The sequence below is a fragment of the Alligator sinensis genome, unplaced genomic scaffold (assembly GCF_000455745.1).
Source record: "Alligator sinensis unplaced genomic scaffold, ASM45574v1 scaffold1455_1, whole genome shotgun sequence".
In the NCBI taxonomy this organism is placed as follows: domain Eukaryota; kingdom Metazoa; phylum Chordata; order Crocodylia; family Alligatoridae; genus Alligator; species Alligator sinensis.
Window position 1 is genome coordinate 1 of NW_005843493.1, and position 17,516 is coordinate 17,516.

The 17,516-nt window shown below is 53.5% G+C and overlaps 1 protein-coding gene across 1 annotated transcript in view; it reads left to right on the forward strand.

Moving 5' to 3' along the window:
• Positions 1–6: 6 nt before the first annotated feature.
• LOC102369019 (NACHT, LRR and PYD domains-containing protein 12-like) overlaps positions 7–17,516 on the forward strand; it is a 26,818-nt gene continuing 9,308 nt past the window's right edge. Inside the window, exons 1-5 of the mRNA XM_014527406.2 lie at positions 7–97; positions 2,640–4,347; positions 8,444–8,521; positions 13,529–13,702; positions 15,379–15,552. Coding sequence (XP_014382892.2) covers positions 73–97; positions 2,640–4,347; positions 8,444–8,521; positions 13,529–13,702; positions 15,379–15,552 — 2,159 coding nt within the window. The 5' untranslated portion in view covers positions 7–72. The remainder of the gene's footprint in view (positions 98–2,639; positions 4,348–8,443; positions 8,522–13,528; positions 13,703–15,378; positions 15,553–17,516) is intronic.

Genomic DNA, 17,516 nt, shown 5'->3' on the forward strand with positions numbered 1-17,516 from the left:
ATTGGTTTGGGTGGGATACGTCATCATGGTCATGAAAAACGTTTACTTACGCCACCTGTAGTTGCGACGCAGATGGTCCGGTCGTCTGAACAACCACGTGAGTTGTTCCAGCTGGCGGGGCCCAAGCCAGTGAATCCGTCCGTAATTTAAGCCGGCGGGAAAAGGGTACGTCTGGGATTGTGCTCGGCGACGGGAAGAAGGATTGATAGGTGATCAGTCTATTGATCAGCTAGCCGCAAGTCAGATCTCTTTAGAGGCACTCCGCAGCGTGCTCAAAGCTCTTCGACTTGGGCGGAAGTCTCACGAAATTTTAAACGGCTAGCTAGCCAATTACTAGCCGCTACGTGTGAATAATTTAGAACTGGCCACTAGCGGGACACAAATTTGCATTCGAATAGCGGGAACTCTTTGCACCGTGCATTTCTGTGCTGCAAGGAAGAAATGCACCCTGCAAATTGGCGGGAAGTCTCTTGCACCGAGGTTCTTCTGTGCAGCAAAAACCTTCGCTGTGCAAGAGGCTCTCATGTGGCAAGAAAATTCCATCGTGCCGAGGCACCAAAATCACTGGGTTGTGACAGTACTGACTTGCTGGGCTTGTGCTAAAGCAACAACAGGGCCAACACGTGGTCAGTACTCAGAGGCCTGGCAGCCTTTAGCCGTGTGCGAGGACGGCAAGTAGCTGCTTCGCTGGTCTGGAGCTAACAGAGGGATAGAGCCGTCACAGCCGGCTAAGCCAGGCTGCTCGTAGACAGCACAGGAAAGGCAGCACCCTAGGGAAGGACACTGCGGGAGGAAGCGATGCCCTTGTCCACGGTCAGGATGTTGTTGAGGACTGGAGGGGCTCATGTCATCTGCTTCCCCCTCTATGGCTCTGTGTGGTCACAGTGTCCCGTGGTGTCTGGTTGACAAACTCCGGGGGTGTCGCGGTGGATTGTGGACAGGGTGACACTAGCAGCTTTCAAATACTGTGCCCCGTGCCTTGTTTAGTGCCCTCTTCATAATGTCCAGAGGGGGCTGGCATTCTCCTTTCCTTAGCACTAACCACACGACTTCTCCGTTATTTCAGTTTTAGCATATTCTCAGATCACCTGGTTGCTTCACAAGAAGCCTCAAAGCATTGGTGGGCAATTCTTACATCTGGAGAGCTGCTTAATGAGTAGAGCTGTCAAACAATTTAAAAAATGAATCACAATTAATTGTGACATTAGAAAAATAGTCGTGAACAATTGCAATTTGAATTGCACAGATAAGCAATGACAGAATCCCATTTTTTATAAATATTTTGGGATGTTTTTTCTATCTTTTCAAATAAAATTCATGTCCGTCACAACACAGAATAAAAACTGTACAGAACCCAGACCCCTGGCCCTGTCAGGGCCTCTCATTTCCACCTCACAGCCCCTCACCTCCCCGGCTCTGCCAGTGCCCTCACTCCCAACCCGCAGGCCTTCCCCTGGTGGTGCACAAGTGCTGGGAGCTGTACATGCGCGGTGGGAAGCCCCGTGCAATAGAGGCAGGCTGCTCCGGCTGTGCTCCTTGCAACTGCATGCCGCGCTGGGTGGAGCCGTGCATCACCAGGTGGCAGCACCTGTGTGGGCCACGGGCAGCCGAGCGCCCAGCGCCTGGTGCTGCTGTCACCACCAACCAGGGCTCTGTACCAGGGTGGGGGCAGTATTTGACGGGTCCCTGCAGCCCCCACTCTCCCCTCACACCCACACCCTGCCCACTCATGCTCCGAGCTCCGGCCACCCCGCCAGGCACGGGCTCCGCACTCCCACCAGCCCCACGCTGTGCTCCCACCCAGCTCCCCCTCCCCCTCCCGCTGCTGCTTCCCCACCTGCTGCCCGGGAAGACAGCTGCAGGAGGGGGATGAGGAGCTGCAGATGCCAAGGAAGGTGGGCAGGTCGCCTGCGGCTGCAGCAGTGGGAACAGCAATCCCGCCCAGAAGCAGGAGGGTGGCAGCGAGGCGCGTGGCTGGGTGGGGTACAATTAGCTGGTGGGCACCTGTGGGCTGGATGATATTGCCTGGCGGGCTGGATGGAGCCTGAGGGCTGTATTTTGCTCGCCCCTGCCTTAAAGGCTCACCATGAACATTTCTGTCCCTCTGATGGTCCATTTTGCTGACTCTTTAATAATGAGCTGAGCTGTATTTTGTACTCTGGGGATGAACAGAAGGCTGGCGGGGCACGGCGACCGTCCGCAGGCGGCAGTGGCGGTGTCGGCGACGGGGTCGTGGTGGCCGTGAGCGGGGACCGCCCGCAGGCAACCACAGCGGTGTCGGCGGTGCGGGGAGGGGCAGTCAATCCCAGGGGGTGCGCGTGCACCCGCGTGCATCCCCCACGCATCTCCAATGCCTCTGGGGAAGCTACAGCATGTCTACAACGTTCGCCTTTTTAAAAGCTTCTCTGCTTTCACTCAGGGAGCTGACTTCACTGGTTGACAACACGACTGGTAGAAGCCGTCTGTCTTTCCGTGATTATTTTTATCCTGGGCTATCACACAGAGTCCATGACAAAATGATTTGGAGATCCTTTACAATGAAAAGTTAATATACGTTTAAGAGTATTACTCTTCTATAGTGTTATGTTAACAAATAAGTGATAAATAGTCTGAATTTTGAATCCTTTCTCTCGGTTTAGATTACAGTGTGAAGTACAGAGAGCACACCCACAAGAAGTACCGGCTGATATCAGAGAGGAATCTGCAGATTTGCCAGAACGTGACTCTCAACAGCAGATATACTCGGCTGATGATTGTTAGTGAGCCTTGTCCTGAGGAGGAAAAAAGGCACGAAATACTGAGCAGGGGATGGAGACATGCAGGAACTAGGAGGGAACATAATCCACCTTTGATTACTGTAGACACCCTCTTCAGCCGTGATGAAACTGGACAAAGCCCCCAAATTATTGTCCTGGTTGGAGCTGCCGGGATTGGAAAAACAATGACGGCAAGAAAGGTCGTGTTGGACTGGGCGTCAGGGGAGCTGTACAAGGAGGAGTTTGAGTATGTTTTCTATATAAATTGTCGGGAGACGATCAGGCTCCCCGAGCAGGGAAGCGTGGCTGACATGATGTTGAGATGTTGCCCTGATAAGAAAGCGCCCATTAAGACGATTCTGGAACATCCAGAAAAACTCTTGTTCATAATTGATGGCTTTGATGAGCTGAGATTTTCCTTTGATCAACCTGGAAGCGATCTGTGCTGTGATCCCACGGAGGAGAAGCCAGTGAGCGTCATCCTGAGCAGCCTGTTTCAGAGAACGGTTCTCCCTGAATGTTACTTGCTGATCACGACAAGACCCACCGCTCTGGAGAAACTGAGGCAGTGCTTGAAAACCAGGCAGCCTGATCCGCAGTGTTCGCGGTATGCAGAAATCCTGGGGTTTTCTGAGCAGGACAGGGAGGAGTATTTCTGCAAATTCTTTAAGGATGATTCAAAAGCATTGGAGGCCTTTAGCTTTGTAAGGGAAAATGAAGTTCTCTTCACCATGTGCTTTGTCCCCATTGTGTGTTGGATCCTCTGCACCGTGCTGAAACAGCAGATGGAGAGAGGTGAGGATCCTAGACAAACTGCAAAGACGCTCACTGAAGTGTACATGCTGTTTCTCTTCAGCTTAGTAACGTCTCCTGGCTGCAGTGCAAAGCCCGCTGTGCAAAGCGACTTGAGGAGACTTTGCTCCTTGGCTGCTGCTGGAGTCTGGGAGCAGAGGATTGTCTTTGAGGAGGACGAGATCAAGAAGTCTGGCTTAGATGAGGCAGCCTCTCTGCCCCTCTTTCTGAACGAGACTGTTTTTACAAAAGACATCGACTGTGAGAGTGCCTACAGCTTCCTGCACTTAAGCATCCAAGAGTTTTTTGCAGCTCTGTCCTATGTACTGGAGGAAGATGAGGAAGCCATGGAAGAGTCAGTGGCTCCTCAGAGAGATGTGAAAAATCTCCTCAATCATTATGGGGAGTCGAGAGATGATTTCATGTTAACAGTGCGGTTTTTGTTTGGTTTATTAAACGTTGGCCGAATGAAGGACATAACTAGAAAACTTGGCTGGAAAATATCAGCTAAAATAATACCAGACCTACTGGCATGGTTTAGATCATCTTTCCTATCAGAAGCTATAGGAAACCTTGATAGACTTCACTGCTTGTTTGAGATCCAGGAGGAAGGGTTTGTGAGAGAGGCATTGCATCGGTACACTCGTATGAGCTTTTCCGGCAAAGTAACTCATATGGATCAAGTGGTTCTTTCCTTCTGTATGAGACACTGTATTCAGCTGGAATCACTCGAGTTTTCTGGGGCTACATTTGGGGTAGAAGATGAAGATGAACCAAGCCCACCAAAACAGGTTTGCCGGTAAGTATGGTGTAAAGACGGAGGTGGGACATGTTTTCCTCGCTGTTGATAGCAGATAAATGACCAAAAGACCTGCCACAAAAGAGACCCCTGTGGCTGTGTCCAGAGGAGTGCAGCTGTGCAGCATGCAGCACCGCAAAGATATCTGTGGCACCACATACTGCACATTTGTCTGTTCTCTGTGCTGCAAGGGAGGGATTTGACCCTTGGATATCCAGGGGTAAAAAAAAGTGCAGAAAAAAAAAAAAGCGGGGCGGTGTATGCAGGGGCTGCGTTCACTGCCCGAAACTCTGGCTGCCGGCCAGGCTCCACGTGGCAGGATCGCCACTGCTGCAGCCCTGGGAGGACCCCAGGTAAGGGGACTGGGAACAGCCCAGAGCTGGCCCCAGCCTCTCCTTCCCCCCAGGTAACCTGCCCCGCACCAGAGTGCGTGCGGCATGGCGTTTGCCAGGGACAGCTAACCCAGGTCTTGTTCTGTAGGAAGGGGTAGCTCTGCCTGGACTGGAGCAGAAGGCTACAGAAAGCAGACAGGGATGAGAGGAGGTGGGGAAATTAGCCAGCGAGCGTGAAGCTGAAAGCAAGAGGTGCAAGTCGGAGGGAAGTGGGGAGTGCAGAGCTGCCGGAGCATGCCTGGGGGAAGTCTGAGGTTGGATGCTAACGATGCCTTCAGCTTTTGTTCAGCAGAAGCTGAGGGCTGGCAACACAGAGCTGTTAGTGAGAAGTAGGATCACCCTGAGATCAGAAAGACATTTCTGCGCTTCATCTGAAGGTGTGTACCAGTGGCTGTGGAAAGAAAGCCAAATCCAGAAAGGGGATACTGCCCAGTCCCTCGATCTAGCACGGAGAGTAGAACTGAGTTACAGTAGCGGTAAGGAGCCGTAGTCTTTCAGTCTTGGCAGCCCTGCAGAAGCACCCTAAGTTTTCACCTGATTATCCAGCTAAGACTCTTTACAGCGCACAGATTATGATGCCATGGCACCCTGTTGAGCATCGGTGGTGCAAGTGTTGTGCACACAAGTCGCACAACTGCTATTTTTCATAGTCACATGCAGGCTGAGATTCAGAATTGGCTATTGAGGAGGCTCAGCAGGTCTGTGCAGGGCAGCTACCTGGGGGATAGAGAAATAGTTCCCTTTTGGATGTGTTCTTTGTTTTGGAAGTTGTATAGTGAATTCAAACTGCAGAGTAGCTCATACACAATGCAAGGTCCTGCAGTCCAAAGGTGTATTGTGCTGCTTCAATCGTATCGGGTCCTTCCACGTCTTTTGGCTAGACTCTGACCATCCTTGGCCCCACCACAGGGTTGATCCCTGCCATAATTCACCTTGCACGCAATCATGGTTAATGTGCTGGGGGAGGGGGAGGAGGTGGGGGAAGAGAAGGAATTGTCTCCGAGACCTTCCTTGTTCCGCTTTCCCAGGTATGGGGCCATCCGCGTGTTTATGGGCCTTGGGTCCTCCGGGGAAAAGTTGGCATGGTGTACAGGGGTGACCGGACTAACTCACCAGGCCCCTGTATGTAGACAGGGAGCTTCTGCATATCAGGAGAGGGCAGTTGGATGCCACTTCCACATGGACCTTTTCTCCTGTGGGCACCTACAAGTCTGGGAGGCAATAGTAGAGTGCTAGCCAATGTCTTTCTGCTCCACCCTCTTGCCCCACCCCCCAGACCCCCTCCCACAAATACCCATCTGTCCTCACTGTCCCCATATGTCAAGACGAAGTGTGCTACACGTTCCCACTGTATGACAAAGTGCAGTGCACCACCCAGCTCTCTCTTATGGCTGGACATAGTACTTGGCTCCGGTTCTTGGCATCCTCTGCTCAGCACTGCTTCCTGTGCCCCAGTACTGAGCACGTGCACTAGCTCCTACCACCCGCCTCCAGGGGGACGATGCCCGGGGGGTGCAAATGAAACAACTGCAGACCTGAATGCTGCTGTCATGTCTTCTGCAGCCTCCTCCCTTTCAGGACACCTCTTCTATGTATGGGCAGATCCAGGATGTCCTGAAGGTGGGGTGCTGGACACTGCTGCTCAGACCTTGGGGTTATGGGAGTGGGGCCTCCCTGGACCCCCCGGTCTCTGACCCAGTCAGTGCTCTGCCTATTGCTCTTGTAGCAGCCAGTGTCTCCTGGCTCTGCTTTCCCTCCTCCAGCTGCTGCTTCCTGCCTCCACCCCAAGGGATGAGGCAGTGCAACAGCATGGGCAGCTGATGGTGAACCTGGGGTCATGCCTTGGGGAGAGGGGGTCAGGGCTTTGTGCCAGAGGATCGTGTCCATGTGGTGCAGCAGTGGGGGGCAGGGGAGGAATCATGTTTTCATGCCCACTCCGCACAGCAGGGTGGGGGTGCATCATGCAGGCCTTGGAGCTTAGAAGTTGGACAGCCCTGCACTACAGACTAGACTCGCCCCTGACTCCCACGTGGCTCCTTTCGCAGAGACAATATACAACCACCCTGCTGCATACTCTCTTCTCAAGGTCCTTCCTAGCTACGGCTCCTGTGCCTCTGGTGTTTTCTCAGCATCCTCTACCAGCTTTGTCTTAGTTCAGGACACTTCAAGGCCCTTAACAGAGACAGCAATAACTGCCCATACAGACTGACTCTTCAGAGACCTGTTATCTCCTCTTGGCACTGAGGTCCTGGCGGAGTCACCAATTGTTGGCACTGGATTTAGGACCCAGATGCCTTGTTCCTAGGGGGACCCAAAACCCTTAGACTGACCACAACCTTTCCATTCGATAATAGGCAAATTAACTGATACACAGTGGTAACAGAAAAGAATAATACAAGCAGTTTTATAGCTATCAATCCTAGGGCTGTCATCGCAGTAAAGATACATCTGGCCAGAACACAAGCTTCACTCTGAGGAAACCAGGGAAAGGCTCTTGGATGTCAGATGTTAGCAGCCTGGAGGTCAGAGGCCGAGGCTCACCCGCCACCCCCTAGTGGGGTGGATGAGATGGGCTGGTGGTATAAGCTCTGTCCATAGTACCTTGGGTTCCCCTCTTAGAGGCACCCACCTCGGGGACCAGTTTTGGAGATGCCGGGGACCCTTTGTGGCTGTAAAATTCCTCTTTTGTATTCTTTTCCCTTTCTGATGACTCTTAATCCATGCCTATCACTGATTGGTCTTTCTGTGGTCGTCATACTGCCATATTTCGTCTTTCTTGATCTTCTCCTAATTTGGTCCATTATCCCCAAAATCAGGATTCTCAGGCCCCACCTTTGGGCCTCGTGAGCTGGTGACATCTTATCTCATATCATGGAAGAGTGTGGTATACGCTCCCAGTTTCCCAGGCTATGTGCATATCCGCTGGCCTTGCTGCTTGCCTGGGTTAGACACCCTGGCTGTTTTAAAGGCTGTGAGAACCGTGTGACACACACAGGCCATTAGAAATCAGTTAACCTTTGCTGTTGCCCTGATCCATTGTTCTAATGCATAGATATTTCACCTATAAGCCAATTCCCAAAAGCAAACCCCTACATACAGTTTTCTAGTCGTTATCTCTTTTAGGAATACTAAATCCTTCCCAGTTGGACGCGAGAGCTGAAGTATCCAACATACTTCCCAGTGCATTCCCAATTATTAATTGAGCTGCTAGATTCCTGTTCATCCTTTCCCTGCCAGCACTGACCCACGTGCCCCATCCCAGGGTTGGGGATTGATAGTATTGATAGTACTCCTATTAGATATTGGAAGCAAACCGAGAAAACATTGGACTTTGTGGATAACTTAAAATTCACTTTAAATTAAAAGCCACATTGTGGTTAAATATATGTGATGAGTTCTACTAGATTTCCAGATAAAATAAAACAATTGGCCAACACAAAAGGGCCAAAAGCACTGGAGACATTTGTGTGTGTGCTGAGAATAGCATGTAAATGCTCAGGGTACTTTGAGTCCAAGCGATGAATGGATCCCACTTGGTAGAATCTGTTGTGTGTGCCTGCAGGTACATCTTGTGATACTAGACTGAAACTGTAGAATAGCTCACGTGTGATATCTGTTCACCATCCAGGGTGGGCTCGTACCACCGAGGAAATGGAGTGAGGGTCCATGTGCACAGAATCAAATGACATCTATTCTCTTTGCAGGGAACAGAAGAAGCACTCACCTATTTACCTGCTGTGTGAAGCACTGAAGGGCCCACAGTGCAAAGTGAAAAGACTGTGGTAAGAGACTTCTTTCCTTGTGCAAGCCCCAGGCTCCCTGATGTTACCTCGGGATTTCTGTGATTAGTATTACATTTGCATTCTCTGCCAATGGGGCAGAGTCTCACCTGGAGTCAGTTGTCTCCAAGATCCATCACTTCAGAGGACCTGTGCCAATAGACAACAGCTGAGGATCTGTTGAAGTGTGTGAAGGGCAGGTTTAATGTCAGCCCAGACTTTTCGTGACATTTAACACAGATGAGTAGGAGAGAGAAAAGGGGTCATTGAGGATTGTTTGAGGCTGCAGAATGGCTGCAGAAGGCTAGTGAGAGACCTTAGGTATTCAAATCTCAGGCAGTTTAAGTGCCTGTCATGTAAGATCCACTTGATCTTTCCTGGTCACTCATTGGTGATGCAGTAGGTGAGCAGGAGCTTACTTCTTTCTCCTTGCTGCCTCTGTGCCACCAACCCCTTCTTTCGTTCTCCTCCCACCCTCACCTCTCTATCCCACTTGCTGCCCCAGCTGTTGTTACTGGAAAAGCCTTTGTCAGAAGGAGGATCTGGTATTTGGATCTGACAGGACCAGGCCAGGGCTCGTGTTGGTCCCCTCTGACAAGGGCTTCTACAGCTGGAGTGTAGCTGTGGAGCATGCTCTCTTCCAGTCTCCAACGCCTCTTGTCAGCCTGGGGAATACCGCTGTTTGACAGGACCCAGGATGGATAAATATCTTTGAGACGGCGTGTGCTAGAGAGCACGGGCCTTGCCAGCAGTGCTGCAACTGCCAGACACAGGTGTGACAACACAACTACACCCGTGTGTGGTAGCAGCAATGCACAAGGATCAGGTCTTCTTTGGTGTTCAGCCTTGCTCAGAGCCAGGGCAACCAGATGTGACCACCAGCACATCCCTTTGCATTGCACAGCCCTGGCAGCTCCACAGAGCCCCTTCCCCCAAGTGCAGAGCAGATTGGACAGCTCAGAGGACCTGGTCTAGCACCTGGTCAGAAAACGCGGGTAGTCAGGAAATGTCAGAACTTTTTGTAAAGTTTCATTAAAGGCAGGCAGCATTTTCTGGAGAGCATGGCCATGGTTATTGGTTTCCTTTCAGCTGCCTTGTCCATCTGCAGGGAATGAGAAGGATGTGGCAGGAGTTGTGGGTGTGGGTGGCTCATGCTTAGTGCTGTTGGCCTGACTTGGTTCCATGCCCCCGTGCCTGCAGCACACTCACATCCAGGAAGGGCATCAGTGAGGCTGCCCCAGGCTGATTGCACTGCAGCTGCTCTCGGACCCTGGAGAGGCAGGAGCTGAAAAGCAGCCTCAGAGGGATGAGCCCGGAGCCCCGCGCTGGGTTTGGAGCATGTGTGGGGGTGCGGGCGGGAGGGGCAGAGCAGAGCAGGGTCAGGCCCAGGAGTGGAGGGCTGGGGCTGGGCCCTTCTCAGCGCTGATTGGCCACAGGTGCAGCACAGACATTGGCACTGAGCAGGAAGCACTGGTTTCTCCTTGGCCAAGGGGTGGATCTTGAAGCAGAGTAGGAGGCGGAACTTCTGTCCCATTGTCCCTGCTGATTGGGCAGAGAGGAACTGGTAGGTGGGGCCATCTCTCAGAGCACCTGTGCCAGCCCAGTTCACGCCCTGATCTCTCTCCTCCGTGCATCTCTCTCCTGCCGGTTCCTGTCTTGCGATCTCACAGCCGCCTGTTCCGGGGATCTCGCTGCTGTTCTCAGTACCAGCACCAGCCTGACGGAGCTGGACTTGTTTAAAAACTATGGTCCGAGGAATGACGGCATGCGGGTGCTGTGCGAGGGACTGAGACATCCCAGGTGCCCGTTAGAAACACTGTGGTAAGGAGCATGCAGCTTGTCCCAGTGATGTGCTTGAGTTGTGGGGGATGAGAGGGAGGGGACAATGGCCGGTGCCCATGTTGGGGACAGTGGAATTGTTGAATACAGCCAAAGCCAGACCCACACCCCACTCCTCCCCTGTGGTCCAGGTCCATCTGTGCTGGGGGCAAATGAGCTTCCTGGGAGCACGGGCCCTACCAGTGTGCTGTGGCAGTGGCTCGGGGGTGGGTGGGGGGCAAAGCAGGAGACACGGGACAGAGGAGTGCAGCAAGTTGCCAGAGCTCTCCTGCCACCCCGCGCTTCCCGACTGAGATTTGATCCCTCAGTGGAAAGCAGCGGGATGGCCTCACTGCAGTGCTACAGGCGTGCTCGTCAGCGCCGCCGAGAGGCAGTACTCATTGTCCCAGTGACGCGGTGTGAATGTGGCTGTACGGCTGCTGCTGTTGTGGAGGTGCTGCGTGCAGAGCCAGCTCATGAGCAGCCTGTGCTGCAGCCTGTGCAGCCTGTCTGGGCAGTGACCCGTGCTGGGTAGGTCGCGAGTCTGTTCAGAGGTTTGGGGGCCTGGGTTTGGGGAGAGGTGGGGGCCGTGTTGGAGTGAAGTGGCCTGTCCAGTTCTGCGGGAGCCTGAACCAGGGAGTAGGGATGAAATAGGTTGGCAGCTGTAGGTCTGGGGCACAGGGACCTGGGCTGCCAGTCAGGAGACCTCGCTCTGCCTCTGGCCAGGAGGCACGTGACTTCTCCCTGCTCTTCTGTTCAGCTTGCTGAAAAGGTGCTCGGAAGAGGCCGTGAGAGCAGACTGCAGCTACTTGAAGGGCTGCCATGAAGAAGAGGCAAAGCCCCTTTTCTGTCTTGCTGCAGAGAGAAGGACACAGACCAGTGGCTTGAATTTGCAGCAAAGTAAAATTAGATTGGTGATCCAGAAATACTTCTTCATTGTGAGAATAGTAACACAGTGGAGTAGGTGCCTAGGGAAGCTGTGGACTCTCCATCAATTGGAGGAGTTCAGGAGGAGGGTGGACAGCCACTGGTTGGGAACGGTTTTGGCCTAGCTATGCCTATTTTCTGCCTGGGGTATTTCCCACGCTTCTCGGCTTTGCTGCTTGCTCCTACCCCCAACTCTTTCTTTCTGCTATGTGTGTCAGTGTATTATTAATCCTCCCCAGGAGCACTGGGTGTTGGGTACAGCTAAGGAAGAAGACTTCATTTCGAGTGTGCCAGTTCTCCTGCTAGGGGCAAAGCCAGAGGCTCCTGGCTAGAGGGGCTTGCCCCTCCACTCGAGGTCAGACCAGGGGCCAGATATGGGGCCAGGAAGGAAGTTTCCTGCATGGTCAGATTGTTGTGGACGGTGGGGGAGCAGCTGGTCACATCCTCAAGAAATGTTCCCATAGTTGGGAGCTGCTGAGGCCCTGCAGTGCCTGCCCATGTTCCTGGCAGACTGCAATGTCCAGAGGGTTTTGGGGCAGCTGCATGAAGGACCAGTCTATGGTATGCAGCTCTTCCTTTCTTTCCCTGGAAAACAGCCTTTTCCCCCTGTTGTGCTAGCAGAGCAGGGTGAAAAAGCTGTCTCAGGGCTGAGAGACTGACCCAGTGACTGTTACATGTTTGCACCACAAGCCGAGGTGCCAGCCCTACCGAAGTGCAAGTGTTTGTGTCTTGCTCCAGCATTTGACTTGGGAGCAGCTCCGAAATGATTCAGACTTGAGTTTACACTGCAAAGAAACCCACACAGGGCAAGCAGGCAATGAGACAGGTCGGGCACCCCACAATTTACATTGATGTCCAAATACACAGTGGCTTTTAATAGTTGTGCCTGCACATTAACCTTATTAACAGACCTTCTTCTAACTGCATAAAGGCCTGCTGACCTGCGTGGCAAAGTAACACCTCTCTGCTTGAGCGCAGGGGCTGCTCATGCTGGGTTTACTGATGTCTTGTACCAGGAGGTCTCTTGGACACCGTCACAGATAAGATGGGTAGAGGGAGAGGCCAGTGCCTTTTCTTTCTTCTCTGCTGTGAGTTAAAGAAGCTGAGAGTTCATCATCTCCTCAGTATTTACATTGACGTTGATGGCCTCCCCCTCCTGGCAGGTGTGGGGTGACGGAGATGTTTGAGACAGCCGTCCCCGCCCCAGATATCTGTGGTCGAGCTCAGTGTCGCCTCCTCATCCAGGTGGATACTGTGGATTCCTGTTTGAAATCTTGTGGTTTATCTTCCTGCTTTGCCTTCCCTGCTGCCACTTTCCCACTGATCCTCTCCCCATCAGCGTCTGCCCCTCAGATCTTCTCTTCTCCCCACTTTCTCTCCTCTCCCCTGAGAGTTTGCCTTTCTCCAAGCCAAAATGGGACCTTGTCCCTCCACGCCGCCCCTCGGGTCAGACATCAAAGCGCTGTTGAGGGGAAAGGCATATTCTTTTCAGGTTGTCTCCTTGCAGAGTAGGGCTGCGCGAAACAGCAGCATCCTGCTTCGACTTCTGTGTCGCCGTTTCGACAGTCCCGTGTATCGGGTCAGGTTTCATTTCAATTCAACAGCGCTGTTGTGTTCTGTTCCGGGTCGTTTCATTGAAACAGTGTCACTGTTTCGCCATTTCGCCCTTAGGCTATAATGGGGACGCATGAAACAGCCCATAACTTTGCCATTTCCTGCCTGACTGTGATTAAACTTGAAGGGATGGTAGCCCCTTCTGAGGCCACAAAGTCTGCCAAGTTTCAAGGAGATCAGTGCAGGGGTTTCTGGGAAAGTGCACCTCAAGCTGCTACCTAGCAGGAGCCGGGGAGCAGGAGCACTTGGGTGTCGCTTCGCCCAGCTGGGCTCAGTCCCCAGCGGTGGGGCCCAGGCGGCAGGAGCAGCGCGGTGACCCGGAAGCTCATGGGGGCCGCGCCCCTGCGAGGGGTCTGGCAGAGCCCCACCGCCCCCGGGGGGTGCCCCGATCTGCTGCCCGTCTGTGGAGCCCGGCTGTGGAGCAGGCCGTGCCACCAGGCGCACATAGTGCATCCCTCTCCAGGGCTTGATTTTCCCCAGCCTCCCGCGGGTCTGCCTTGGTTTGTCATTGGGCAAGGCCTGAAACCGGGACCTTTCTGCCTCGTCTGTCGTGTGACTGTCCTTCAGGAGAGGTCGGGGGGGGCGCTGCCTGTCACAGCATCTGCGGCGGCCTCGTTCATGCGCTGATCTCTCTGCTTCTCTCTCCTCCAGGTTGGGGTGGTGCAATCTCCCAGACGCCTGCTGTGGGGATCTCGCCGCTGCTCTCAGCACCAGCCCCAGCCTGACGGAGCTGAACCTGAGTGAGAACTTTGTTCTGGGGTATGGCGGCGTGCGGGTGCTGTGCGAGGGACTGAGACATCCCAGCTGCAAGGTGCAGACACTGCGGTAAGGAGCAGCCGCTTCCCCCGGGCACTCACTAGGTCTCTGTGGAAGCGTCCAACACGGCGAGGTGTCTTGGTCCTAGTGCTTGGGAGAGCGGACTAGGTCAGCTGAGCGCACACACCTCGGTCTGTGCTTCTGGCACTCTGCTGTTTGCGGCGACCACAGAAGTTTTAGCGAAATGCAGGATGCACTAAGGAAATGCAGGACGGGGTGCACTATGCGCGTGTGCGTCCGTGCATGCATGCACACCCTCCCCATGCACACATGCACATACCCCCTTGCTTCACACACACACACAAATGAAACACTGTGCCCTGTGCCTCCTTACACACACAACCCTCCCTGCTCCTATTCACATATGCACAAACACACTCACACACCTCTGTGCCTATTAATGCACATACACACACATCCGTGCACAGACCCGTGCCTGCTCACACTCACGTGCTCACACACTTGTGTTCCTCATCCCTCATACACACCCCTGTACATCTTCACACACACAAGCATACACACTCACCTGTGCCTCCTCACACCCCCCCCCACGCACACACCCTGTGCCTCCTTGAATAAACATGCACACAGCCCATGTGTGTGGCTCCTCACACACACAGACACACCCAGGTGCTCTGTCTCACACTCTCATGCACACACAGAGACACATCTGTGCCTCTTCATGCACTCACCCATACATACACGCACACCAACCTCTGCCTGCTCATACTCACACACATACCCATGCCTACCCACACACACACACACACACACACTCCCCAGTGCCGCCCCCATCTCACACCCAGTGAAACCTGCTTGCCTCCTCTCTCTCTCACACATCCACACACCGCCCTTTTCATAAACACACATACATGCCTGCACACACACCCTGTGGCTCCTCACTCTCACACAAACAGAGCCATGTGCTTCCTCACACCCGCCATGTGCCTGCTCTCACACAAACACTAACATACAAACACACAGACACACCCCTGTGCCTCCTCTCACACACACACACACACACACACACACACACCCTGTGCCTCAGGACATACGCACAAACAGCCCAGTGCCTCCGCACACATACAGAAACACACCAGTTTTTGTGTATCAAACACCAGACTCAAAAGCACAGACCGAGGTGTGTCTGTGCTTTTGACCAGAATCAAACACCAAACTCTCTCGGGATTGAGAATGTATTTGCTGATGATAACGGCGGCACTGGGCGGTTTCCAAACTGGTTTAGAGTTGTAACTATATCAATTAAACACTGTTTTCCACTGATACCTGCATGCATAGTGACACTTCATTTTAATCTGGAAATGCATGGATTCTGGGGGTTTAATCAGAGAATTTGGGATTTTTATCAGAAAGTTTGGATTTTTGATCCGAGAAAACCAGGATCCTGCCAATAACATCCTTGATTTAAACCAGCGGCGGCGGCTGTGGAGCAGGCCGTGCCACCAGGCGCACATAGTGCATCCCTCTCCAGGGCTTGATTTTCCCCAGCCTCCCGCGGGTCTGCCTTGGTTTGTCATTGGGCAAGGCCTGAAACCGGGACCTTTCTGCCTCGTCTGTCGTGTGACTGTCCTTCAGGAGAGGTCGGGGGGGGCGCTGCCTGTCACAGCATCTGTGATGGCCTCATCCATGCCCTGGTCACTCTGCTCTCTGCTTCTCTCCTCCAGGTTATGGTGGTGCCGTCTCCCAGCCGTCTGGTGTGAGGATCTCGCCGCTGTTCTCAGCACCAGCTCCAGCCTGACGGAGCTGGACCTGAGTGAGAACGATGATCTGGGGTATGGCGGCGTGCGGCTGCTGTGCGAGGGACTGAGACATCCCAGCTGCAAGTTGCAGACACTGCGGTAAGGAGCAGCCGCTTCCTCCGGGCACTCACTAGGTCTCTGTGGAAGCGTCCAACACGGCGAGGTGTCTTGGTCCTAGTGCTTGGGAGAGCGGACTAGGTCGGCTGAGCGCACACACCTCGGTCTGTGCTTCTGGCACTCTGCTGTTTGCGGCGACCACAGAAGTTTTAGCGAAATGGAGGATGCACTAAGGAGATGCTGGACGGGGTGCACTATGCGCGTGTGCGTCCGTGCATGCATGCACACCCTCCCCATGCACACATGCACGCACATGCATGCACCCCCCCCATGCTTCACACACACACACGAATGAAATACTGTGCCTCCTCACACGCACAACCCCCCTGCTCCTCTTCACATATGCACAAACACACTCACACACCTCTGTGCCTATTAATGCACATACACATACATCCATGCACAAACCCATGCCTGCTCACACTCACATTCACACACTCTTGTGTGCCTCCTCCCTCATACAAATGCATGTACATCCTCACACACACAAGCACACACACTCACCTGTGCCTCCTCACACAAACACCCTGTGCCTCCTTGAATAAACATGCACACAGCCCATGTGTGTGGCTCCTCACACACACAGACACACCCAGGTGCTCTGTCTCACACTCTCATGCACACACAGAGACACATCTGTGCCTCTTCATGCACTCACCCATACATACACGCACACCGACCTCTGCCTGCTCATACTCACACACATACCCGTGCCTACCCACACACACACACACACACACACACACACACACACGCACACTCCCCAGTGCCTCCCCCATCCTTCTCTCACACTCACTGAAACCTGCTTGCCTCCTCTCTCTCTCTCACACATCCACACACCACCCTTTTCATAAACACACATACATGCATGCACACACACCCTGTGCCTCCTCATACTCACACACACACAGCCATGTGCCTCCTCACACCCCCCATGTGCCTGCTCTCACACAAACACAAACATACAAACACACAGATGCAACCCTGTGCCTCCTCACACAAGCCTCCCGGTCTTTCTCTCTCTCACACACACGCACACACACCCCTCTGTGCCTCTTCGTACACATACAAATACATGCACTCACACCCCCTGTGCTTACTCACAAACACACACACCTGTGTGCTTCCTTACAACCCACACACAATCATGTGCATCCTCTCACACACACACACACACACACACACACACACAGTCACCTGTGCCTCAGAAACACACACACACACACACACACACACACCCACCCACCCCCTGTGCCTCCTCAGATACACATGCACACAGCCCAGTGCCTCCTCCCTCACACACACAGACACACCCCAGTGCTGCATCTCATGCTCACACACACACACTTCTGTGCCTCTTCACACACACACAAACATACATGAACACCCGCCCTGTGACTACTCATAGTCACATACGCACCCCCATGTGCCTCCTCACACATGACAACACCCCCCGCGCTGCCTCTCTCACACACACACACACACACACACACACAGAGCCTTCTCGCACACACACATACACGCACACCCTGTGCCTCCTCACATACATGTGCATGCAGCCCGGTGCCTCCTCTCTCACAGACACACCCCGGTGCCTCATCTTGCACACACATACACACACAACAAACCATAGTGCCTCTTCTGTCACACAAACGCACACACCCCTGTGCCTCCACACACAGATACACAATCTCACAGACACACATACATATGCACACCCCGTTGTGCCTCCTCTCTCCGACACGCACAATACCCTGCACCTCCACACACACACACATAAACACACATATATTCACTGACCCCTTTGCCTCCACCCCCCACCCCCTGTGCCTCCTCACCCTGCAGGCCTTGATCTGCCCCCCCACGGCCCTTCCCCTCCCCCACCCCTTCCCCTCCAGACTTACCTGCGGGGGGGGGGGGCGCAGCGCACACTTGGGCTCCCCAAC